This window comes from Cryptomeria japonica, chromosome 11 (genome assembly GCF_030272615.1).
Source record: "Cryptomeria japonica chromosome 11, Sugi_1.0, whole genome shotgun sequence".
Lineage (NCBI taxonomy): Eukaryota > Viridiplantae > Streptophyta > Pinopsida > Cupressales > Cupressaceae > Cryptomeria > Cryptomeria japonica.
Window position 1 is genome coordinate 465,354,936 of NC_081415.1, and position 26,325 is coordinate 465,381,260.

The 26,325-nt window shown below is 37.3% G+C and overlaps 1 protein-coding gene across 1 annotated transcript; it reads left to right on the forward strand.

Moving 5' to 3' along the window:
- Window positions 1–2,843: 2,843 nt before the first annotated feature.
- Window positions 2,844–5,212, forward strand: LOC131068362 (aspartic proteinase nepenthesin-1). The gene has a single exon (XM_058003551.2). The coding sequence runs from the start codon at window positions 2,937–2,939 to the stop codon at window positions 4,929–4,931; it is 1,995 nt and encodes a 664-aa protein (XP_057859534.2). The 5' UTR covers window positions 2,844–2,936; the 3' UTR covers window positions 4,932–5,212.
- Window positions 5,213–26,325: the final 21,113 nt, after the last annotated feature.

Below are 26,325 nucleotides of genomic sequence, written 5' to 3' on the forward strand. Positions count from 1 at the left end.
ATTCGGAATAAAAAACAAAGTGCCCTGTTTTTTGGAATTGCACACACCAATTTCTTTATTGAAACTTAATTAAAAAATTACATAGAGGCTGTATATATATAAAGAATTTGCAGCCTAGAAGAATTAATAATAACTGCAGTTCTAAATATATTCCTAGCATTGCATGGAAAGCTACTAAGGCTCTCAAACTAAAAAAAAAAAAACTACTCCCTAAATTAAGAATATAGTAAGTGCATGGACAACATGCTTTATTTACTAAAAACAAACTCATGCAAAAAACAAAACTAAAAATAGTCCTAAGGATTAAAGCATGTTGGAGTACATGCTTTATTTGCATGAATAAACAAAAACTGATTTAAACTAAAAATAGATTATGCATAGCTTATGCATGGTGATGAATGGATAGATTCATGTCCAAACTGGAGCTGCATGAGCTGCATGCTAGAGCGGCATCAATTATCAACAAAACTGGCCTGTCAGGCCAAGCGACTTTCTTCCTACTCAAACCTCCTCTCTGTCTAGCAACTTTCACCTTCCTATGTCGTCTGGTCTATATGACCTCTCTTGTCTACCCATCTATTTCGTTTCCTACACATCCATGCAACTATTCATCTTTCCATCTCCATTGATGGATTAGCCCCCCTCTGCCTCTTATGTTCATAACCGATTCTTTTTATCCCTTCTTTACCTCCAAACTGTTCCACTTTATCTACATTGACTATTAATCTTCCAACTATCCTCAAGCGCTCACTTCCTCCTGCCAAAGGCAATTATATTGACTACCCAATAACCTATCCATGTGGCAATAGGATCTTCCTTTACCAAACTAATTCTTGCCAATAAGACTAAAATAAAATAAAACATGAAAATTAAAGTTAATTATCCGATGCCCCTGCATCACTTTTATTTGACCACTATATAAGGTATATTCATGCATAAGATGAATTCTATACTCAATCCCTTTATACATCTTAAATTTATTGCATTACTTATATGGCATCTTATCTTTTAGTAAGACATAAAAAGAACATATTCAAAAAAATTAATAGGTTCTTTTCACCCTGCATTAATATATGATCTATACAAATATATAGAATTGAACTTTTTGAAAGAGGGGTTCCAATATTTCAATTATACCATTGATAATAGGTTCTTTTCACCCTACATTAATATATGATCTATACAAATATATAGAATTGAACTTTTTGAAAGAGGGGTTCCAATATTTCAGTTATACCATTGATTACTATAGTGTAAGCATCAAGCCATGGAGATCTAGGTCCTTATATACTATCCTAACCATAAATCACTGATTAGAATCTAGAGTTGGTTGGACTTATCCAACTTGTATTAAAGTTCGCGAGTGAATGCTAACATACTATGTGGCTTTCCAACTAGCAAATAAAAGGAGGTAAAGAAATGTTCATATGGACCAAAGCACAATAATGAGAATATACTATGAATTGAAAAAATATATATTTAATATTGATCCTTGTTTTTCTAGATGTACAATAGTCCTCTCGAACATATCACAAGCATACTTAGTATGGTTACCCATTAACTTATTATAGTGAGAATTTTTTTGACACAACTCATAGGTTTCCAACATATGATAAAGAGCCATATGTTCTTGTCTATTTTTACAAGTAATGGGAAAATTATATTACATGTAATGAGGTAAACATCCATATATATCAAAATCTTATCTAATTCATATAAACAAAAGGAAAGTTGTAAATAAAGCAATGAGTACATCTTTGTGTAGGGCTCATGATTTAGCATTTTGAATGCCAATTTTTTCTCTTCTAAGTTTGATGGCTATTCTTCAAATTTCTTAGCTTGAGAAAGGTTTAGAGAAATTTTATCTACCTTCTATATTCTAGAAGAGGTGAGACTTTTTTTGTAGTACATTGAGCCATTATTGAGAGAGTAGGCAAGGTTTCTTAAGTTTGCTTGTATCTTGGGGTGTATATGTGATGTGTTTAGAGCTCTCCTATCATTATTGAAATCAATTAAGATCAAATTAAATGTTATAATCATCGTACTTTCTTCTTACATAGTGAAACGGTGAGAAGTTTCTCCCTAGGCTAGTGCTTTTCACCTAAATTAGGTTTTCCAAGTCTATGTATGTAATCTTAACTTAAGATATTTACTATATTTTATTTTCACATTTGTTAGATGCATTACGATTCTATTACATGTGTCTTTTAAATGTTGAAAACAATCATATATGTTAAAGATGATTATTAAAACGTATTAAGAAATCTTAAAGTTACAAGCAACTTGTTGATGATTGAACATATGAAATATCCACCCTAATTTATGGATCATAGAGACCTATATACTAAAGACATCTATACTCGATATCAGACATTAAATTTAAATTCTATATACATTCTGTCCTTACATACTAAAATTAGAATATTTTAAAAACCATGCATTCAAACTTCCAATCCATCTGCTTTATTGCATGTTTCAAGGGTCCAAAGATTTTATGCATGGATCAAGCGAACGATGACGTACCGGAGTGGGGAGGCTGACATTATTGACATTTCAATTGTGTTTCTTCTGTGTAAGCCTGTCTGGACAACGTAGAACCCGTGGGTGGGAAAAATTAGAACCGGAAAAGAGTGCTAATAATTTCTCAAATAAAGGAGTTCTTTAGCATTAAGAGTAGATTATAAGTTAATGTAATACTCAGTATTGGGCAGATTCATGGGTTTCTGACAGTTTCACACAAAAAAGAAAATGAAAACTGACGCGTTTACATGTCATATACGCTTTCAATCCCCAAAATCCATCGATGATGATCCAGGAAGTCGAAACGAACAGCCCACCCACAAAATGTCATCTATATAAGCCCACACAGAAATCCAATTTCCTTATCACGAAGAATTGTTTTCCTCTGTAGTAAATAAGTAGTATTAATTGCATCCATGGCAAGACCAGATTATTTTCATGTCGTTTCTCTGTGGGTATTAGTAACTGCGACGCTGTGCAATTGTGCAGCCAATCTGCACAATAGCTTTGAAGAACCCAGAGTCGGACATGAAAACGTTATCGACCTGCAGGTCGCAAGGGTCGAAAACGTTATCGACTCACATGTTGCAATGGGCGAAAATGATAAGGACCTGCGGGTTGCAAGGGATGAAAATGTCAAGGACAAATGGGTCAAAGGGGATGACAGCATCAAGGACTTGTGGGTCACAATGGACCGAGGGGTTATAAGGGATGAAAATGTTAAGGACCCATTAGTCTTAAGGGATGAAAATATCAAGGATATATGGGTCATAATGGGTGAAAATGTCAAGGATCCATGGGTTGTAAGGGGTGAAAAAGTTAAGGATCCAACAGTCGCAATGGGTGAAAACTTCGAGGATCCACAAGTCATAAGGGATGAAAACATTAAGGACACACAAGTTGCAATGGGTGAAAACATCAAGGATCTATGGGTTACAATGGGCGAAAATTTCAAGGATTCATCAATTGTAATGGATGAGAATGTCAAGGACCTCCAGGTTGCAAGGGACAAACGGGTTAAAGACTTGCAGATTGTAAGAGGCGAAAATATCAAAGACCCACAAATCACAACCAACGACCCCATGATCGCAATCCACGAAACCATCGAAAACCCACGAGTTGTGCAGAGCAAAAACGTTTTTGTCACAACAGACAAAAACGTTATCAACCCGAGGGTTGCACCACATGGTTTCACTGTGGGGCTTGTTCGAGCAGACTCCGCGCCCGGGCAAGAAACCCCCCACAAGTCAGAACAGTTGCGCCGGGCCATCGACCGAAGCCGAGGCAGGCTACGCAGCTTCCAGGCTCTGAAAGACGTCGAGACGCCTGTCCACGCAGGCAGGGGAGAATACCTGATGCAAATAGCTTTGGGAACCCCGGCCATAACATACAATGTAGTCATGGACACGGGAAGTGACCTGATCTGGACCCAATGTGACCCCTGCACCAAGTGCTACCACCAGCCGGCCCAAATCTTCGACCCGTCGAAATCCAACACATACTGCAAAATCCCCTGTTCGAGCGACTTCTGTGAACAGTTTTCCTCGTCCGAATGCACATCGGATTGCGAGTACGTCTACAAATACGGCGATGGGTCGTTCACCAGGGGCGTTCTGAGTTCAGAGACCTTCCTTTTCACAGGCACAGACGGCCATAACATGACCTTCTCCAAGGTCGCTTTTGGGTGTGGGAATGACAATGAAGGAGAAGGTTTTACTCAGGGGAGTGGTATAGTTGGCATGGGCAGAGGCCCTCTGTCACTTATCTCTCAAATGGGGGATCGGGCCGGCAATAAATTCTCTTACTGTTTGGTCCCAATTGACGATCCGGGGTCTAAAACCAGTCCTTTGCAATTCGGATCCGCTGCAGAGTTCAGCAGTCCGGGCATGAAAAAGACTCCATTTATGCAAAACCAAGCTGTGCCCAGTCTGTATTACCTTAATCTGGAGGGCATCTCGGTCGGAGGTTCTCGACTGGACATTCCAGCGGGCACTTTTGAGCTCCGTCCCGACGGGAGTGGCGGAATTTTCATCGATTCGGGCACCACCATTACTTTTCTGGAAGAAGCTGCGTACAGGTCGGTGAAAAGAGGAGTGGAGGAAGTGGTGAAACTGGAGGAAGCGGATGGGTCAGGAATAGGTCTGGATTTGTGTTATGAGCTTCCCAGTGATCCGTCTCAGGCAACTGTTCCGGGCATTACTTTTCATTTTGCAGGAGGTGCGGATTTCGAGCTCCCTGCGCGTAATGCTTTTGTTGTGGATGAGGAGAGCGGATTGCTCTGCCTCGCCATTGCTGGGTCTCGTGGGCTGTCGATTTTTGGGAACATTCAGCAGCAAAACTTTCATATTCTTTATGATCTGGCTGAGAATAATCTGGGTTTTGTTACTGCCGCCTGCGATCATCTCTTATAAGCTTTGTTTTGCTCTGACATTTTGAATATACATGTGTCCTGACTTGGAGCAGAAAGAACGGCCCGCCATATAATTTGTGCTAGACTTGAATAATGCAGTCTGATATGGCTATACCTATATATTTTACTAAAGTTTATTATGGAAGTTTTATAGGAGAACCTTTCCCATTCCCTCTTTGATTATGTTTGGAGTGGGTACTAAGGTGTTCACAACTTTTTAAACTTAATAAAATAGTTTTGTATTTTTGAAGGATTAAGGTTTGTTTTTATTTCTTTTGTTCAGTTGATTTGTTCTTCTTGTTGTTTAGTTTTTAGATTATTATTGTTGTAATTTTATGTTTTATGTTTTATGTTTTATGTTGGTGGTTATAGTTATGGGTTGTAAGATATATGTTTATATGTTGATTATGGACTGTTTTCTTTGTGCTTCCCTTCAGTCTTTGGACTGTTTATTTAATGTATTCTATTTTTACATTTTTTCAATTAAAAAAATAAAAATTTATTGAAAAAAATGAAATTATTAGTTAATAAATAATTAAAATTTAAAATAAAATAAATTAATTCTTAAGTAAATATAATAGTTTTAGTACACACATATTTGTATGTATGTATGTATTTACACATACATATATGTATATGTACATGTATAATGGGTTGAGCGATGAGTTAATTTAAGATTTAGTTTAGTTTTTTTTTAACTTTTGATTTCATATTTTTACAGTTAAATTATTTTTCATTGTCATTTGAAAAGGATTGTAAGTTTTCATTTGATAATAATAAATATATTTCATTAATATTAACTTAACATTTACCATTCTCATTGGGATTGTGTTTATAACAAAGCGTTCACAATTTTTTTTAAGTTAATAAAACAAATATTTAATTTTTATTTTTTTTTAATGATTTGTTAATGAATTTTTTAAGTAATTTATAATCAAAATTTAAAAAGTAAAACTAAAAATAGTTCTTATAATAAAAAGAAAATAAAATAGTTTTAAAATAGTTCTTATATTAAAAAGAAAATAAAATAGTTTTAAGTAAATATAATAGTTTAATGTATCGTCTTAAATTTTTGTTTTGGTTAAGTTTTGTTTTATTTTGTTTTGCTAAGCAAATTAATTGTTTTTAGTTTGTGGTTGATTCATTATCTACAACTGATTTACATGTGGGCATAGTCTAAGGAAGATGATTGGTGGGGAAGTTTCACTTTTACTGTTGACAGATAAACAACAAAGACCAATGATGAATAGTTGACAAGGTTGGTTTTGGGTATGTTTGTGCGTGGCAGTTGAAAAGAAAACAACTTGATTGGCTTTGGAGAAGAGTTCAAACAGTTTATGGGTGGTCTTATTTTTGGGGAAAGATTTAGAAGAAACAGAATGGAGGGAAGGGAGAGATTAGAAAAGTCCGTCAGGGGTGAAACTCGATTCCTAAAGGATCCACAATATGTACTGCCATCATTTGGTATCAAAGTCATTTAAGAAACTGGGAAGTTGAGGGATTAATCAAAATGCCATCAAGAAGAGTTCACAGAGGAGGTGCAAGAGGAGGAGGTGGTTGAAGAGGTCATGAAGAAGGGGTTTTTGAGATGATACATAACTCAGTAACAAGGATGGATGCAATGGAGCAAGAATAATGAAGAGGAATAGTAGTGGATGATGTTAATGAGGTTGAAGAAGACGAACAACCCCGAGCCATTAATGATGTTCTTGTAGAACCAGAAAGTGTTGAAGAAAGATTGTTAAAAGCAGTTGCAGGTGTTGGAGCCAAACCAAAAATAGAGGTTTCTATTTATCCTAGAAGTCTTAATGGAGAATAACTCATCAATAGGATCAATGATCTGACAAATATTTTAAGTATAAAGAAGTTGCAAAAGGAAAGTTAAGTTTGCTTGTACCAAACTCAAAGGCCACACTACTATGTGGTGGGATTATGTTAAATCGGAAAGGCAAAAAAAGAATAAAGACAAAATTACTTCTTGGGATCGAATGGTTGCAAAGTTGAAGGCTAAGTTCCTTTTGGGGGACTATATCAAACTCATGTTTTCAAGTGATTGCAGAACCTTAAACAAATTTAGATATGTCGATAAAAGATTATACCGAAGAGTTTTACAAATTAGTGATTCGGTTAGGTTATAGTGAAGGGGACATGGAGAAAGCAACAAGGTATTTGAATGGGTTGAAGTATAGTTTGCAAGATGAATTGAGTCTCATGTGCCCAATATCTCTTGAAGAAGCCTATCGGTTTGCCATTAAAGTCGAGGAGAAGCTTATGAGAAAGAGAAGTCGACTAGACAAGGGTAGAGGAAGAGGTTGTGGAGGCAGAGGAGAGCATGCTAATAGTGATCAACAACAACATCAAGATGGGGGGACTAGTAGTTCAATTGGACAAGCCAATCAAGAAAAAGGAGGCTATCAAAATAGAGGATGACGATCATCGAGAAGAGTTGGCTATCAAGGAAGAGGAAGAGGTTTCTTGGGTAACTGTTTTAAGTACAACCAGTACGCTAGTCACAAAATTTGGGAGTGTCCCGAGTTTCTGCAAGAAGGAAGTACAAGGCGTGCAAGAAGCAATCATATTGTGCAAGCATATCAAGAAAGTGCGGGCTCACCTTATCATCATATTGAAGAACCTGAGTCAGGAGAGTCTTTGTTGTTAAAAAGAGTATTGTTGAAGCCACCAAAGGAGATTCAAGAACCAACACAAAAAAGAGCATTATTCAAGACAAAATGCAAGGCTAAAGGTAAGTGTTGCAAACTAATTATTCGCAGTGATAATACTGATAATCTAGTGGTTGTGGAAATAGTGGATAAACTAGGTCTTAAGAGAATTAAGCATCCTACACTTTACAAAGTTTCTTGGTTACAAAAGGGCATCAATTATTGGTAGATGAGAAAACTTTGGTTGAATTTTAAATAGGAAGCTATTAAAATAGTGTTATGCGTGATATCATACCTATGGATGTGTGTCATGTGTTGCTTAGTAGACCTTAGCAGTTTGATCAAAATATGGTGCGTGATGGTAGAAATAATACTTATACTATTGAGAAGGATGAAACTAAACCTACCTTGTTACCTTTACAAGAGACAAAAGAGGACAGCCATAGTGGCAATGGTAAGGTGATGTTAATAAGTGGGAAAGAGTATGTAGATGGTGGGGAGAAAGCCAAAGTTGCAGCAACAACCAATGAGGTGTTTCTTCATTTTTCTAAATGTGGCAAGGATGTGAACGATGCTAGTTTACATGTAAGACAACCAACAAAAGAAGAGGATAACCATATTATAGCGGATAAGAAAGAGGCACATGTTGGGTCGGCTATAAATATCAGTCATAGTCTTCATGGACAAAGTGTGGAGACAACAAAACAAAATATGAATATTGATATGTTACTTTGAATTGTAGTCGTTAAGGAAGAATGGCTTGTATTGATAGGAAGTGGGACAAACATAGCAACAAAGGATGAAAAGATAACATTTTAGCCTTCAAAATATTTTGATATAGCTAAAGTTGCTTTACATGGATGTGTATTGATAATAGGAAGTTATGAGGAAGCCAAGCAACATAGTGTAGTCGTGGAAACAAGAAATATTTCAAACACCATGGATGATTTCTTAGATTTTTTCATAATGATGATGGACTTGATTCTTGTAACATGGGAAAAGAATGGTAAAGGTGCAAAAATGCGAAGCTCCATGTAAAAGAGGAGTTGATTTTTGGATGACTAATGCAAGGGGGAGTACTTGGAAGAAGTGGAGGCACTATTCTTCTCACATGTTGGAAGAAACGAATGAAATAGATTGATAATTTTACGTGTCCCAAGAATTGGAAGTATGTTGCAAGTTGATGCTAGCTTGAAAGGGTAGTTCTACTATCGACCTCCTTTTGTGATCTTAACTCGCAAACATCTCACCCAGGGAGCTTGATGTAGGGGAATCACCTTAAAAAAATTATTTGTTTTTTTAACCTAAGCAAATTAAATATTTTCAATTTGCAATTCATTCCTTATCTCCAACTGATTTACACATGGGAACGATCTAAAAAATATGATTGGTGGGGATGTTTCACTTCTATTGTTGCTAGTTGGACAGGAATGACCAACGGTGAACGATTGAGAAGGTTGGTTTTGGGTATGTTGGTGTGTGGCAATTGAAAAGAAGAAAGATAAATCAGTTTTCAAGAAGAGATAGAACAATTTGTGGATGGTCTAATTTTGGGGGGAAGATTTGGAAGAAGCGGAATGGAGGAAAGGGAGAGATTAGACAAGTCTGTCAGGGGTGAAACCCGATTCGTGGAGGATCCACAATATTTGATGCCATCAACTATTTGTTTATTTTGTGTAAGTATTCATTTTAAGAATCAAAATATGAGTTAATATAGTATTCAATTTTGGTAGTTCTTTGGTTTATACTTTTTATTTTAGTTTATTTGTTATTGTTAGTTATTATTCATTGTCATATAGATAAAATTATAAATTTTTATTTGGTATTCAATAAATATATTTTATTTTATTATCATTTTCTAACTCTAGTATAACAATAGTTGTTGGATATCAAAGTTGTTGGAATGTGTTGTTGTCATAGATGTCAACATACTCTTGTGTTCTTGTGCTTCAATGTTGCAGAGAGTTGGTTTGGTTGCATATGTGCTGATGCAGATTAATGGGTTTTGAGATACTTATCTCTAGATGATTCAATATGATTTTCAGTGTTTCGGAAGGTGATTTGATCTAGTAATGTGATCCAGTGTGATGATTGGTTTTTTTGTTAGTTTTGTATTGCATAGTTGTGATTTTTGGTTTGTATTTCTCTGTAATTGATTCTTTATGTTGTGTGGATTTTGGAGAGTGTATGGAACGTTCATGTGTGTCCTCAGTTCGGGTGGTTCTTGATTTGGAACTTCACAAGCGTATCTTTCAATTTGTCAGTAAGTTATGTTGGTATTCTTGGGCTCCAGAAGGGAAATAATGATGATTCTAGTTATTTGAGTTGTTGCGGTTGTTGTGGAGGAATTCACATTTCTTGTTGATGTTCTTCAATCATGTTCTATGTGTTTTGGTAGTCAACATTGTTCGTTGCCCGTGTTATTGAATATTTTATTGGTCTAGTGGTATTCTTCCTGTTATACGACTTTTTGGTCGACCCAATGGTTCTTGTGTGTTGCGAATGATCTTGGCGAGATATTCGGTGGTGTTGCATGTTCAAGGTTTTGATTTGGATCCATGCTATGTCCTTGCCAATATTGTATTGGTCCACATATTGATTTTTGTATCGTCTGATGTAATTAGGTCTTATGTGTTGAGCCAACCTTGAGGTATAGGTTGAAGAAATGTATAAATACATGTAATATCCATTTGAGAGTGGCATCTGCATGTGCGAATATTGTTTTGATCCTTCAGTAGCAGAGGAGAAAAGCGAAGAAGTGTGAAAGAGTGTGCAAAAGTGTGAAGAGCAGAGTTTGGGTATATGTGCTTAACCGAAACTGTGATCAGGCATTTGGAGATGCTATTCTTTCAGATCGTGTAAACCGAATTGTTGTCTGATCTTTGTAAGGCAATGAGCCTTCCTAGGTTTATAGCCCTTTGTTGTTTTTTTGCAATGAGATCTAGGCAGTGTGCCCGAATGCATGTGCATTTCCCATTGTAATATTTACATTTACTACTGCAGAGTATCATCATATTGTGGGTAGGTTCCCACCGTGGTTTTTCCCTTAACTAGGTTTTCCACATCAAAAAATTGTATGTTATGTGTGTTGTTGATGTGGTGTTTATCTTTGTTATTATTGTACTTGATCAAATCTAAAGTTGAGGTTAATTTGTTTAAGTTTGATGAAAACCAATTCAACCCCCCCCCCCCCCCCTTCTCAGTTTTCTTGCATTGTTATTGCCAACAATAGTATCATCCAATACACACATGATTATAAATAAGATATGTGCCAAACAAGAGATATCATCTGAAGTTCATTACAATGACAAGAAACCATCACTTTCCCAAGACTCACATCCTACTCTATTGTAAAAGTGGCCATTTATTTGTCTCTTCTGTAAGCCCTCCCCCTTCCTCTAAAAAATGAAAAAGATCATTATATTTGATAAACAAAAAATATATATTTGTAGGGGAATTTGGTCACTCACATGCAAAGGTACATTTCTAAATAAATCTTCTTCTTTTTTTAATTTAATGCCTGGTAAACTTTTTAATGTGATCGGTGACGCTGGCATGACACGCCCTCCTTCTCCACATGAAACACTTTTGGCCTGGAGCTATGAACCAATAAGGTCACAAATAGGGGACCTCATCCACACACTTCACTTGTTCAAACCCGTGAGCTCAACGACCTAGCAAAGACACAAGGCTTGGAAGCATAGTGGCCCAACAGGGGTTTGAACCTTGGTGGTTGCTTCACCAACGAAGTGTTTTAATTGTGACACTACATGTCCAAAGACTCAAAATAAATCTCTTGAACCATCAAAAGGAATTTTTATTTTTTTACCTTGTCTTCAATTAAAATCTAATCATTTTTTATTTAAGGCATTAATCATATTCAACATTGGATATAAGTAATAATATTTTATTTTTTTATTTTATTGCTATAGTTGGCAAGTTAGAATCAAAATAAAGTCTTACGAGTAGGATAGGTTAGAAGTAACCACATGTTATAGAAAGTACATTATGACATCATTGGGTGATGTGTGGTACCTCTTGACACTTGATAATGTACAGGGATAGGTAGAGGGACATGCCCTTACCTATGTATAAGATATATTAGTATTTAGCTATACCGCAAAGAGAATATGTATATAGATGAAAAGTATAGAAGGGAACGAATACATGTATTAGGGATAACAAGGATATATCACCCCAAGCATATGTGATGTGTGTATTTATAATTTTGGTATGAATAGAGAATGTATATAAGTATTTGATAGGAACATATGGATGGATCTATCTAATGGTGTGTATGAATGAGTTTTTCTCTTTGTTTGTGTATGCAATTTATCCCTCTAATTTTGGTTTCCTTCTTATTGTATCACTTTAGAATTATTTTTCTAACATAATTTATCCAAGCCTTTGTTGTATATTTCATTGTCAATATTTAGCTTTCTTGCCAAAATCTCAATTTACTGATGCATTATAAAAAACTATTGAAATAGAATTAGAGATTTGTGGTAAAGATTACTAAAAATAAAATGAATACTAGTAGTAGTTATGGTAGTAATGAAAGAGTTTGGTAATACATATTAGGCATTAACTCTTAGTGAGGGGTTAGCCACCTAGGGGCTAGAAATCGAACGGATGAGATTTGAAAAGGTGTTACCATTAAGACGAATCTTTTCTAATGCTTAGAAATAAATAAATAAAGATTAAGGATGGATAAAAATAAAATCAATTTTGTATGACAAAAAGCAACATAAATTGTTTCTAAAGTCAAGATAGGATTGGAAGAAAACAAGATGATGATCTTCGAAAAAACAAGGAAGAACAGATGAGGTTGAAAAAAACCTAGGATAGAGAGAAAAGGTATAAAAAGAATAGAAAATGTATGAGAGGCATCAAGAGAGTGCAGAGGAGGATTGCAATTGAGGAAAAACCTAGTAGTAAGGTAGTTGGATGTTTAATGGACTTGACACTTACTAATATTAAAGAACTAGAGTGGTATATAACCGTAATTCAAACCACAAAGAAAAAATGACCAAAATGATCTAGTTAAATAAATAGGAGGCACTGATAATTATGAATGACTTGGTAATTATGAATGACTTCAAACAATAGATGAGATAGATTGTAGAGGTGGTGGAAAAGGAGATGCTTAGAATTAGTCCTTAAGCCAAAGGCTAACTAGATAACTATAAAATATTTTACTAAGATGATACTTACATCCTATCATATGCACCTAAATATGGCAACAATACAATATCCCCCAAACTACTTAACATTTCATACACAATTGCAAGGTATAGGTATGCATGACATGGCTCTCTAATAATGTTAGATATTTGTAATCACTTAGAATCTTCCCTAGGTTGTAATGTTGAATCATGAAAGGATGTAGAACTTATAATCTACTCCAAAACTACCTATGATAAAGATGATTAAATGAAATATGTTTGCAATAAAAGAGGCAAATAATTTACGAAACATAAATAGAGCTAGATGTGTGAAGTGTATGCAATATACTAAGAGGGAGATGAATCAGTATATACCAATTTCTACTTAATTAAACATTAATTTCCATTAACAATCTCCAAATATGAACCCCAAAACATCAAAGCAACATTTACTATTTTTTCCTTAATGGTATATCAGTTAATCAACACACAAACATACATCCATGGTGCAGGAGCACCTAGGACTTAGGCTATTAGTTTTTTCTCAATTTTGGCTTGTAATGACCTTAGTCAAGTCAGGTATTGAATTAGGACTCCATGAGGGTCCAAGAGTGAGTGTGATGAGTAAAATTTAGGCCTAGAATGAGATAGTTCTTCTTAGGTTTTTATTTTGTGCATAAGTAGTGGTTTGAGTAGGTAATTGACCTTCTTGATGGTCAAAAGAGTCAAATATTGGTATAAGAATTAGGGAGGGTTAAAATAGTCTTAGGAATGCTTGAAAATTCATGAGTAATGACTTAGAATAGGTTTCATAGGTTGAAAAGGCAAAAAGTGCAAAAAGTGCAAAGTTGCAAAAAGTTGTCATGACAATTTTTGTCCTGAAATTCTTAGCGATGGAGTTAGGGATATCCCAATGCCCTATAATGACTCCACATGTGGGGAAGACTATAAAAACCTTTTCTTGCATGGTTACCAAGGTTGGATTTTTGTTTTTGTAAGATCAACAATCTGAAACTACTCATTTTCGGACTGTTTGACATCATCTTGGCTTATTTTGCTCATTTTGTGAATACAAATGGATTGAATCCATTGATCCAGTAATGGATTGAGTTTCTTTGGTGTGTTTAAAATTTTTTAGTTTCATTTAAAGCTTTCTAGGTAGTGTGTGTTGGTGTTTTCTTGGTTTGGTTTGCAAACAGCCAGTTTTGGCTTGTACATAGCAATTTTGTATAAAATGGTTGCCCCATGAATTCCCTTTGTGCTACCATCACGGCCTATTGGGAAATGGAAGGCAGCCACTTTTAAAATGTACATATGCAAGAACAAGTGTTGGAGATGAATTTTGATATGACTCTCACCTTGTTCTAGGCGAGTTCAGGAGCAACTTGAATAGAGGAGACAGGGTGAATTTGGAATGTAAAGTGCAGGGGTGGATGAAAAACCACAATATAACCTTTTGGAGGGGTCCATAAAGTTCATAAAGAGTTTCCTATGCAAGGGGAAGCCTTGAAAAGACAATTTTATGGCCATACACAAACTTGACCAGTCATTGCTGGTTAGAAGGCCTAAAAACCCTTCAAAACCCCCATTTTTGGGTTAGGGCATTGTGTGGTGGGTTGAGAAACCAAAACCACTGAAATCACTTGAGGTTAGGTGTATCATTCAAGAAAATCAAGCCTTTCTATAGGGTATTTTGGACCATTTTCCTCCAAGCCCTATAAAATTGGATTCTGGAGGCCTAATAGGGCTCATTTCCTTGTAGCCCTTTTCTAGGCAAAATATTGAAATCGGTAAGAAAACTAATGGTTGCAAACCTCAAAAGGACCCAAAAGGTATTCAAATCATGTTAGAAGCCACCTCCACACCTCTACAAAAACTCACAACTGAAGGAGGTCAAATTGACAAGTTGAAGCCAAGACAGCCATAATGAGCACATGGGAAACATTGTAAATTGGTAGGGTTCGTAGTTAAACACTTGAATCAAACACCTTGAAATTGACAAGAAGCAAGCCCTAGAAGAGACTGAAAAGGACTTGGAGGTCTTAGAGAATAGCTAGGCCTAGAGAGTTGGTGGAATTGAGCAACATCAACCAGGTGAAGTGTGAGCAAGCTAGGTGAACCCCATCAAATTGGTATCAAAGCCTAAAGATTTGGGCTAGGTGAGTAGATGTCCTTAGTGGAATCTGTAGGAGATAACAACATGGTGACCAATTCAGAGTTAGTAAAGAAAGTGGATGATCAGGAGGAAGAAAATAGACTCCTGAAGGAGAAGTTGCTAAAATTGGGAAGTAAGCTTGGTGAGGTTGAAACTAAGGCAGATGAAGTGTTGGTAAAGGTTGAAGGAGCAAAAGGGAAGGGTAAAGAAGTGTCAGAGATAGAAAAAGTACCTGAACCTGGTCCTATCTTAGAACAATAACCTTTCCTAAAAGCATTGAAGGCCTTAAGTGGTAAATCACTAGAAGGATTGTCATTGTTCACTGGTAAGATGGAGGTAGAAGTGGTCTTAGAATGGATAGAAGGCATGGAGAACCATTTTGAATGTGAAGGCATAATTGAAGCCCAAAGAGTCAATGTAGCCAAGTCAAGGATGAGAGGAGGTTCTCTCATATGGTGGAAATTTGTGCATGATGAGAGGAAGAAAATGGGCAAAGCACCCATCTCTTCTTGGAAAGGGGTGTTAGTCAAAATCAAAGAAGTCTATCTCCCTGATGACTATGAAGTGCAAATCCATAGGAAGAGACAAAACTTAAGACAAAATTACCTTGATGCCAGTAGTTATACGGAGGAGTTTCACAAAATTATTCTTAGATCTCATGTGGTGGAAGAAGAGAGTCTCAAGGTTGCTAGGTACCTAAATGGTCTACTGTGGAACATCCAAGAAGAAATCAGTTTAATGAGCCCAAAGACAGTTCATCAAACCTATCAACTTGCCATTAAGATGGAAGAAAAACTGAAAAGAAGACATGATTCAAATAGCAATAGGGGCAGAGGTAGAGTAAAAGACAATAGAGGCCATAGGGGAGGCTTTGGAGGAAGAAGTTCTAAACAAAGGACACAAGGTGAGTCTAAACTCACTGAGCAGCAAGAGATTGCCACTAGTAGAGGAGGATTCAATAGAGGAAGGGGATCAAACAATGGTTTTAGAGGAAGATCTAGTGGACAAGATAGAGGTTCCTCATATTTTGCAACAATGAAGTGTTACCATTGCAACCAACTTGGTCATCCAGCATATAGGTGTCCAGAGAAGGGATCATCATCACAACGTGGTGAAAGGAGAGTGAACTATCTTCAAGAAGAGTCTTCAAGCAGCAAGACTTTAGAGGTTGCCTTAGAATCAGAGGTTGGTGACAACATGATGATAAGGAGAACTTTGATCAAAGAACCGGTCAGAGAAGAGCCAAGCCAAAAAAGGTCCCTATTTAGGATCAAATGTAAGATTATGGATAAAGTTTGCAAAGTGATCATTGATTCAGGGTCAACAGACAACATTGTGTCAGAAGAGGCAGTGAGTAAGCTCAAATTGCAAAGGATACCTCACAACAACCCTTATAGAGTCACTTGGTTGAACAAAGGCCAACATGTCCTAGTCAATGAGCAAGCATGGGTGGATTTTACCATTGGGAGGTATAAGGACAAAGTGTTATGTGATGTCCTACCCATGGATGCAAGCCATCTTCTATTAGGAAGACCATGGCAATTTGATAGATAAGCTATTCATGATGGAGCCAAGAATGCATACTCATTCAAGAAAGATGGAGTCACATTCAAGATTCAATCTATCCTTGAGGAAAGTGAAAAGAGGGCAGCAGGTCCTAATGTTCTTTTGGTGAGTGAAAAAAAATTCTTGAAGAAACTTGAGGAAGGTGAAGGTATAGGGTTTGCATTAGTAGTGAAGCCTAAAGAGGAAGACAAGAAAGAGCAGCCAAATTTGCCAATAGAGGTTCAAGAATTTTTGAAGAAGTTCAAAGGCATAGTGAGTGATGGACAACCAATCACCTTACCTCCTAAAAGAACCATAAGCCATCAAATAGACTTCATTCCTGGAGCATCCTTACCTAACAAGGCAGCTTATAAAATGACTCCCCAACAAAATGTTGAGATTGCCAAGAAAATCCAAGAGCTCTTAGACCAAGGCCTAATTAGGAAAAGCATTAGACCTTGTGTTGTCCCTACCGTGTTAGCCCCAAAGAAAGGCGGTACTTGGAGATGTGTATTGATTCTAGAACTATAAATAGGATCACCATCAAATATAGGTTTCCAATTCCTAGAATAGAAGACCTAATGGATTGTTTAGGGGAAGTCAAGTACTTTACCAAGATTGACCTTAAAAGTGGATACCACCAAATTAGGATTAAGGAGGGTGATGAATGGAAAACTGCATTCAAGACAATAGAGGGTCTTTATGAATGGCTTGTAATGCCATTTGGCTTATCCAATGCTCCCAGCACCTTCATGAGACTCATGAATGAGGTGATGAAGGACTTCATAGGTAAATTTGTGGTGGTATATCTAGATGATATTCTCATTTTCAGTAAGGATAGGGAAGATCATATTAATCATTTGCAATATGTACTACAAAGATTCTATCGTGAAAAGCTAATCATGAACTTGGACAAGTGTGAATTTGTTAAGAAGGAGTTGGTTTACCTTGGGTTTGTGTTGTCTCAAGGAAACCTCAAGATGGATCCCAGCAAGGTTGAAGCCATAGTAAATTGGCCTACTCCTAAGTCAACAACAGAGGTGAGAAGCTTCCATGGACTAGATCGGTACTACAAGAAGTTCATTAGGCAATTCAGTGCTATATGTGCACCAATGTTAGACACCATTAGAGGTGGAATGAAGGAAAATTTTCAGTGGAGTGAACAAGCAAATAGAGGTGTTGAAATCTTGAAGGAGAAGATAGCTACTCAACCGGTGCTAGTGTTGCCTAGTTTTGAGAAACTTTTCATAGTGGAATGTGATGCAAGCAATGTTGCAATAGGTGTTGTCCTAAGCCAAGAAGAAAGACTAGTAGCTTTCCATAGTGAGAAGCCAAGTGATGCAAAGAGGAAATACTCCTCTTATGACTTGGAATTATATGCTTTAGTGCAGGTTTTGAGGAAGTGGAGACACTATCTCCTTCCTAACGAATTTGTAGTCTATACGGACAACCAAGCATTGAGTTTTCTAAACTCACAAGACAAACTCAGTCATAAACAAATGAAATGGGTGGAGTACATGCAAGCCTGCACATTCACAATCAAGCACAAGAAAGGATAGTTAAACCAAGTTGCTGATGCATTAAGCAGGAGACTTTTGACAGTTCAAGAAATCCAATCGAGGAGCATAGGAGTTGACAGTTTTAGAGACTTGTACCCGAAGGATGAAAACTTCTTAGATGCCTACAAGGTGTGTAACGAGTATCAAAATCATTTCCATAGTGAGTATTTTGATTTTACTTTGTAAAATGGACTATTGTTTAGAGGTGGGCAGCTTTGTGTGCCTAGAGGCTCAATGAGAGAAAACCTCGTTCAAGAGAAGCATAATGGTAGCCTTAGTGGACATTTTGGAGTCAATAAGACTCAAGAGTTGGTTCAGAGGTACTACTATTGGCCAAGGATGAATCAAGATGTGAAAAAGTATGTGGAGACTTGCATAGTTTGCCAAAAGGACAAGGGTACTTCTTCAAATGTTGGTTTATACCAACCTCTTCCCATACCAAATAGACCTTGGGAGTGCATTAGTATGGACTTTGTAGTAGGTTTACCAAGGACAAAGCATGGATTTGACAACATTTATGTCATTGTGGACAGATTTAGTAAGATGGCCCACTTTGTACCTTGCAAGACTACTCATGATGCATGCCAAATAGCTCATTTGTTCTTCAAATAAGTGATAAGGATACATGGTTTACCCGTGAGCATTGTTTCATATAGGGACTCAAAGTTCATGAGTCATTTTTGGAAGACACTCTGGCAAAAGCTTGACACCAACCTATCTTCTGGATCAGCCTACCATCCTCAGACAGATGGGAAGACCGAAGTGGTGAATAGGAGCTTGGGGAACTTATTGAGGTGCCTTACCAAAGAGTATGGTCGGACATGGGATCAAGTGCTTTCACAATTTGAATATGCATACAATGACACAATAAATAGGACCACCGGCAAGAGCCCTTTTGAAGTGGTCTATGGTGTTCACTCAAGGGATATTTTGGATTTGAGATACTTAGGTAGTGCAACAGCAAGAAGTGGATATGCAAAAGACTTTTCTCAGTCAATGAAGGAGGTACATGAATCAGTCAAGCAAGCATTGATGGAGAACACAAGCAAACTCAAGCAAAAAGTTAATGAAAGAAGGAAGAACCTACAATTTTAAGTGGGAGATCATGTCATGGTGCACCTAAACAAATCAAGGCTACAACAAGGAGTGCCTAACAAGTTGCAAATGAGAAGTTTGGGTCCATGTGCCATTCTAGCCAAGTATGGAGAAAATGCATACAAGGTGGACCTACCTAGTGACATAGGATTGTCACTGGTTTTCAACATAGCAGACTTAGTTTCCTACAAAGGACCAATCCAAGGTTTAGATTGTAGTCACTCAAAGGTATCAGATGATGTGAACAACCTTCAACTACCAGCCAAACCAAATCCAAAGGCCGAGAAGATGTTGAGTTCAAGGATCGCCAAGAAGACAAGGCATAAAATCTATTGGGAGAACCTAATCAAATGGAAGGGTATGGATGATACTAAAGCTACATGGGTGCTTGAGATAGAGTTCAAGAAGTTAGGGATTGATTAGAATCTGATTCCCAAAGAGGTGACAAGATTTTCTTTTGTTTGGGAGAATGGTGCAGGAGCACCTAGGACTTAGGCTATTAGTTTTTTCTCATTTTTGGCTTGTACTGGTCTTAGCCAAGTCAGGTATTGAATAAGGACTCTAGGAGGGTCCAAGAGTGAGTTTGATGAGTAAAATGTAGGCATAGAATGAGTTAGTTCTTAGGTTTGTATTTTGTGCATAAGTAGTGGTTTGAGTAGGTAATTGACTTTCTTGATGGTCAAAAGTGTCAAAACTTGGTATAAGAATTAGGGAGGGTTAAAATATTCTTAGGAATGCTTTAAAATTCACGAGTAATGACTTAGAATAGATTTCATAGGTTGAAAAGGCAAAAAGTGCAAAAAGTGCAAAGTTGCAAAAAGTTGTCATGACAATTTTTGTCCTAAAATGCTTAGCGATGGAGTTAGGGATAGCCCAATGCCATAGAATTCCTCCACACATGGGGAAGACTATAAAAATATTCTCTTGCATGGTTACCAAGGTTGGATTTTTGTTTTTGTAAGATCAACAATCTGAAACTACTCATTTTCAGACTATTTGACATCATTTTGGCTTATTTTGCTCATTTTGTGCATACAAATGGATTGAATCCATTGATCCAGTAATGGATTGATTTTATTTGGTGTTTTTAAGAGTTTTTAGTTTCATTTCAATCTTTCTAGGTAGTGTGTGTTGGTTTTTTCTTGGTTTGGTTTGCAAACAACCAATTTTGGCTTGTACATAGCAATTTTGTGTAAAATGGTTGCCCCATGAATTCCCTTTGTGCTACCATCACGGCCTGTTGGGAAATGGAAGGAAACCACTTGTACAATGTACATATGTAGGAACAAGTGCTGGAGATGAAGTTTGATATGACAGTCACCTTGTTCTAGGCGAATCCAGGAGCAACCCGGCTAGAGGAGACAAGATGAATTTGGAGTGTAAAGTGCAGGGGTGGATGCAAAACAACAATATAACCTTTTGGAGGGGTACATAAAGTTCATACAGAGTTTCCTATGCAAGGGGAAGCCTTGAAAAGACCATTTGATGCCCATACACAAACTTGACCAGTCATTGTCGATTAGAAGGCCTAGAAACCCTTCAAAACCCTCATTTTTGGGTTAGGGAATTGTATGGTGGGTTGAGAAACCAAAACCACTAAAATCACTTGGGGTTAGGTGTATCATTGAAGAAAATCAAGCTTTGTTGCAGGGTCTTTTGGACCATTTTCCTCCAAGCCCTAGAAAACCGGATTTTGGAGGCCTAATAGGGCTCATTTCCTTGTAGCCCTTTTCTAGGCAAATTATTGAAATCGGTAAGAAAACTAATGGTTGCAGACCTCAAAAGGTATTCAAATCATGTTAGAAGCCATCTCCACACCTGTGCAACAAATCATAACTGAAGGAGGTCAAATTGACAAGTTGAAGCCAAGATAGCCATAATGAGCACATGGGAAACATTGTAAATTTGTAGGGTTTCTAGTTAAACACTTGAAGCAAACACCTTGAAATTGACAAGAAGAAAGTCCTAGAAGAGACTGAGAAGGACTTGGAGGTCTTAGAGAATATCTAGGCCTAGAGAGTTGGTGGAATTGAGCAACATCAACTAGGTGAAGTGTGAGCAAGCTAGGTGAACCCCATCAATCCACACAATAAATACTAGATTTATGTGGAAACCAAAATGGGAAAAACCACAATGAGAATAGTTGCTTCTATCGACTGCCCAAACCCAACCTTACATTTAAATAATAAATCACTTACATTATGAAGTAGGCACCAACCTACTAGAGACACCAATCTAGAATTACATTTGTAGGAATCAACCTACAAGAGATACCAGTCTTCTATTCCAAGATCTGAGCACCAACTCAATAAGTGAAACTCCAATCCCACTGGAATACAAAAGATATGAATTGCATAACTTCAAACTGAATACACAACTTTCTCTTGATCAGATAAACCTTTAGAACACTCTCCCACACAACATATGATACTTTGATGAAACCACACAATGATTAGAATGCAACTCTCATAACATCACCCTCATACTTGCTACATCAATAACACATACCAAATCATTACATTCACACACACACACACACACACACAAACTAGGAATGAGCCTAGATCAACTATATTATGTGTTACAATTATAATTACAATTACATTTATATGTCATAAAGATTATTGCATCTGCACATTGATCAAAGGTGCAATATGTCAGGTCCAAAAGCCTACATGTTACTCTAGAAGAAATAACACACTATTCATTACCCAAAGTAGCTTAATCAAGTCCCAAAAATCATCCACACACTATCTCCAGTGAGCACATGTTACAATCCTCTGGTGCATCAAATTAGAATAATTTAATTGATTAGCTAGAATGGTGACCACTATGTCAATTCAATCTCTCTATTTGCAAAAGATCAACTCCAAACACTCTAGAATCTAATAGAACATGTGTAGACATACTCTCCTTCCAAACTATAGGGCATAGCTCCCAAGTGTGGTAGAATGTGCAACAAAATAAACTGCTAGTGTAAACACACTATATAAGGAACAAACCTCAAAAACATATCGTAGATGCTTATAAATTGCCTTCAACACTAGGAATGGATGAAGGACGATATTACAATCATGCTACAACTGATTTCACAACTTTACATTATACTTTCAAAAATCCAATGCTCAAACACATATATTATAATAGTTGTGGCTATACAATTACATGTTTTTGATTAAGGTAAAAATAGGTTTTGAAGGGGCCCCCAAACCCTTTACAAACGGAACTTAATAGAAAAAGAAACAAGAGACAAAAAGGAACAGGACAATGAAAAGCCAACAAAAAAGCAAAGAAAACCGGCTAAAGCCCCACAAAGCCAGCAAAACCAGCTAGACCCAAGAAGAGAAACTAATTGATTTTTTTCAGGGCATTAGCCAGGGTGTTGCGAATCCCATGCAGATCTTTAATGTTATCCCTGATATTTGGGAGATCTTTAGCAGAAGCATCCACAGCTTACTTGACACTCGCCCTGGTCCTCTTAGCAGCACCACCAACTGGAGTAGCTTCACCGCTACCAATCTGGATAGTCTCATCATCCATGTCAAGTTCCACCACTGGTTTAGGGGAGTTGGTATGATCAAAGACCTTAGCAATATCCTCCAAGTTTTTAGTGACAACTGACAGGATATTCGGGATAATGCCCAACATATTTTTCATTGCCTCTCTCCCTTCTTCCAGCGATTTAACCTTCTCCTCCATATCCTGCTTCCATTTTATCTGCTCCTTGTCGTCATCCTCCCTCTTCTCATCCATATTTTTCCCCTTTTTTTCCAGGTTCTTCAAGAGTTCATAGGTCCATCTATCATAATCCAGTCTCACCTCAGTGATTTTTTTAAGGTTATCCAGGAATAACCCTTTACCCGCACTTTCCTTATCCTCGCTTAAACTGTCCTTTGTCATATCCTTCTCAAGTTCCTTGTTCCTTTCCCTCTTGAAATTCACATCTATTTCCTCATTATCCTTGTATTCCACATCCTCCATAGGATAGTTGTTGTCCTTGCCAGGATAATCACTGTGGATAGGGATTTCATTGTCAGACTCATTATCACCACTTTCTTCCTCAATACCCACCTCCTCAACTTTCTAGTTGTCTTCACCATCAGAATGATCTGTCTCTATTTCGTTGCCTTCTTTTTCAATTTCCTTTGTTTCCATCCCAGGGGCACTCTTTCTTTTTTTGCTAGAAGACGCCTTCTCCTTGCTGGAATCGCCTCCCTCCATCTTTCTCTTCCCCGAAGAGGCGGATAACCTCTTGTTTTCCAACAAGGCGAGGGTTTTACAATGCTCATAAATAAGCAGCAAAAGCCCACAATGGAGAACTGGAGTTGAGGGATTCTTACTGTGTTTATTGAGGGACCTGGAAAGGGACCTGAAAAGGTAGTAGGGCAGGGATACCTTTTTGTCATGTCTGAAATGGTTTAAAAGAACAAAGAGGTAGGTGTGGGCCCTGGAGAATTGGCCCTCAACTGTGATATATTTCATTATAGCATTCAAAAGCCAGCCCCAAATTTTCTTGATATTAGCATCTTCATAGTAACCCCCTGTGGCTTTGCCAATTCTATCCCTTTATTTTTCCTTCCACGGGAACAGATTAACCGCGTTGTTGGAGACTTTAAGGTCTCTAAAAAAATTAAGCCCAATATGGGGCATGCTAGTCATAGTAGCTATGAGTCCTACGTCCAACTTGAACTTAACCCCATAGATTTTAAAGGACCCATTACACCAATTTTCAAAAATTTTGGAAACAGCGAGATTTACCCTACCATTGTCATAATCCACTAGCTTCTCCATAAAGCTCGTGAGGGACACTTTTTCCATCTTCGCCCACACTTCGGCATCGCTTTCCATGTTGACATATTGTCTGGTTCCTCCCTCCTTAAATCTCCTCCCATCTTCGAATTCGGATTATCAGCTTTGTTCATCTGCAAACTCAGCACTTCTTTCCCGTAGTTACTCGAGATTTTGAACTGGGTGACCCATAAACCGTGCGACGTATTATAAAAAATGGTTGGGGATCTGCCACTTTGCCAAGTAATAATTACCTTTCCATCAAGGCATAAATTATTCATAATCCCTGTCATGATTATGCGGTCCTTCCCTCCCCGTTTATTTGTCTTTTCTAAGGAGCTCTTTAATGTTTATGTTGAAATCTTCCCCATGCCAAATCATTTGAGAATTAGAATTAACACCTAGGTTTGCCAGACAGTCCACCACCATATTTTTCTCTCTAAAGGCATGTTGAATTATTATATCTTTAAAACTAGCAATAATTTCCCTAGCTTTCATGATAATATTTTCAATTGACCATGATGGCTCCGACTCCCCCTTCAAGCACTTAATAATATTAAGTGAATCTCCCTCAAGCCATAATTTATCATGATTAAGATTCTTGGTTGTAATTAAGGTGTTCAGGGCAGCTGAGGCTTCAGCAAAATGACTTGTTTGACTCCCCAAAGGACCAGCCACCGCCACTAAGCAGCTTCCAGTAAAATTCTTGACAATGCCTCCATATCCAGCTTTACCCAGATTCCCCTTAGAGGCCCCATCAAAGTTAGCCTTAATCCACCCCTGAGGAGGAAAACACCAAACAAGACCTTCTCTTCCCTTCTCCTTGCTAGTAGTAGTAGTAGAGAAGTTCCACCTGTCTTTGAAGTCTTCTTTAGCAGCTGGTTCATAATCAGTACCATAGATACATTCAAATATACTCCTGAAAATTTTATCCGCCACCAGTTCAGGAATGGCACTTTTATCTCTAAAAATCCTATTGTTGCGCTCTTTCCAAATATTCCAGATAACATTTGGAAGAGTAAGTCTCCAAGTCTCCACAATCTTAGGATTAGAATTGGGGCAGTGCCATTGCTGCCAGGATTCCCCTAGGGAGTTCGGAAAAACCCAACTCAAGTTCCACCTGCTTAAGATAATTTTCCAGATTTCCTGACTAAAAGTACACTGATTAAGAATATGGCAAGCAGTCTCTTCTTCCCTGCAACAAAGAGAACACTTGTTAGGAAAAACAAAACCTCTCTTTTGAAGGTTGTCCAGGGTTAAAACCTTGTTTTGGATGAAAATCCAAAAAAAGATATTAACCTTAGGAAATAACTTCTTGATCTGGACTTTATCCCAAATAGGAATTTCTTCCACAAATTCATAATGGATAGCCACAGCTGAGGAAACAAAATATTTCCCATCCGGGGTTTCCCTCCATATCAATTTGTCATCTTTGTTGTCTCTAGGAACTTTAGCAAAGAGAGCAATCTAAAGGAACTTAAGCTCCGGACACTACTGGCTAAAATCAATCCAATTCCCATTTCTCCAGTAGTCTTTGACCAGCTCCGCAAACCTGCTTTTGAACCAGTCTTTCCATTCATTAAGGATTGGAACTTCCTCTAGAGGTTTGTCCAATATCCACTTATCTTCCCAAAATCTTATTTTCCTACCATCCCCAAGGTTCCAAATTCGTCCAGCAACAGCCCAACTTTTAGCTGATTGAACAACATTCCATATAGCCGAACCTTCAACAATAAAAGAATCATCTAAGAATTTTTCCTCAGAAGGTTGCATATAAAGATATTTGTTTTTCCAGATAGAGTTCCATTCTCTTTCCTCCCCTTTCATTCTCCATATTTGTTTGGCTAATAAAGCCTTATTCATAGAACTTATATTCCTTAAACCCAACCCACGTGAGGCCTTAGGAGAACATATTTTATTCCAGGCAATAAGGGGAATTCTATTTTTGACTTCCACCCCCAACCAAAGAAACTTTTTTTGGATTCTTTCAATAGCTTCCGCAAACTTTATGGGGATTTTGAACAAACTGAGAGCATAAATAGGTAGGTTTTGGAGAGTGGCTTTAAGCAGAGTAACTTTTCCTGCTTGACTAAGGACAACCCCTTTCCAACCAACAAGTTTTGAGTTAAATCTATCCACCAGCTTATTCCAGAAAGAATCCTCAAGCTTAATACACAAAGGAAGCCCCAAATAAGAAGAGGGAAGCTCAGAAATTTTGCAGCCAAGAATTATTTCAATCCTTAGTTGCCTTTGAACAGGGGTGTTGATGAAGAACAGAGAACTTTTATCCCAATTAATTTTTTGACCAGAGGCAGATTCATAAGTATTCAACACCTTCTTCATATTTTTAGCTTCCAAAATGGAAGCTTCCCCCATAGTAATAGAATCATCAACAAATTGTTCATGAGAACAAGTGACATTGGATGAA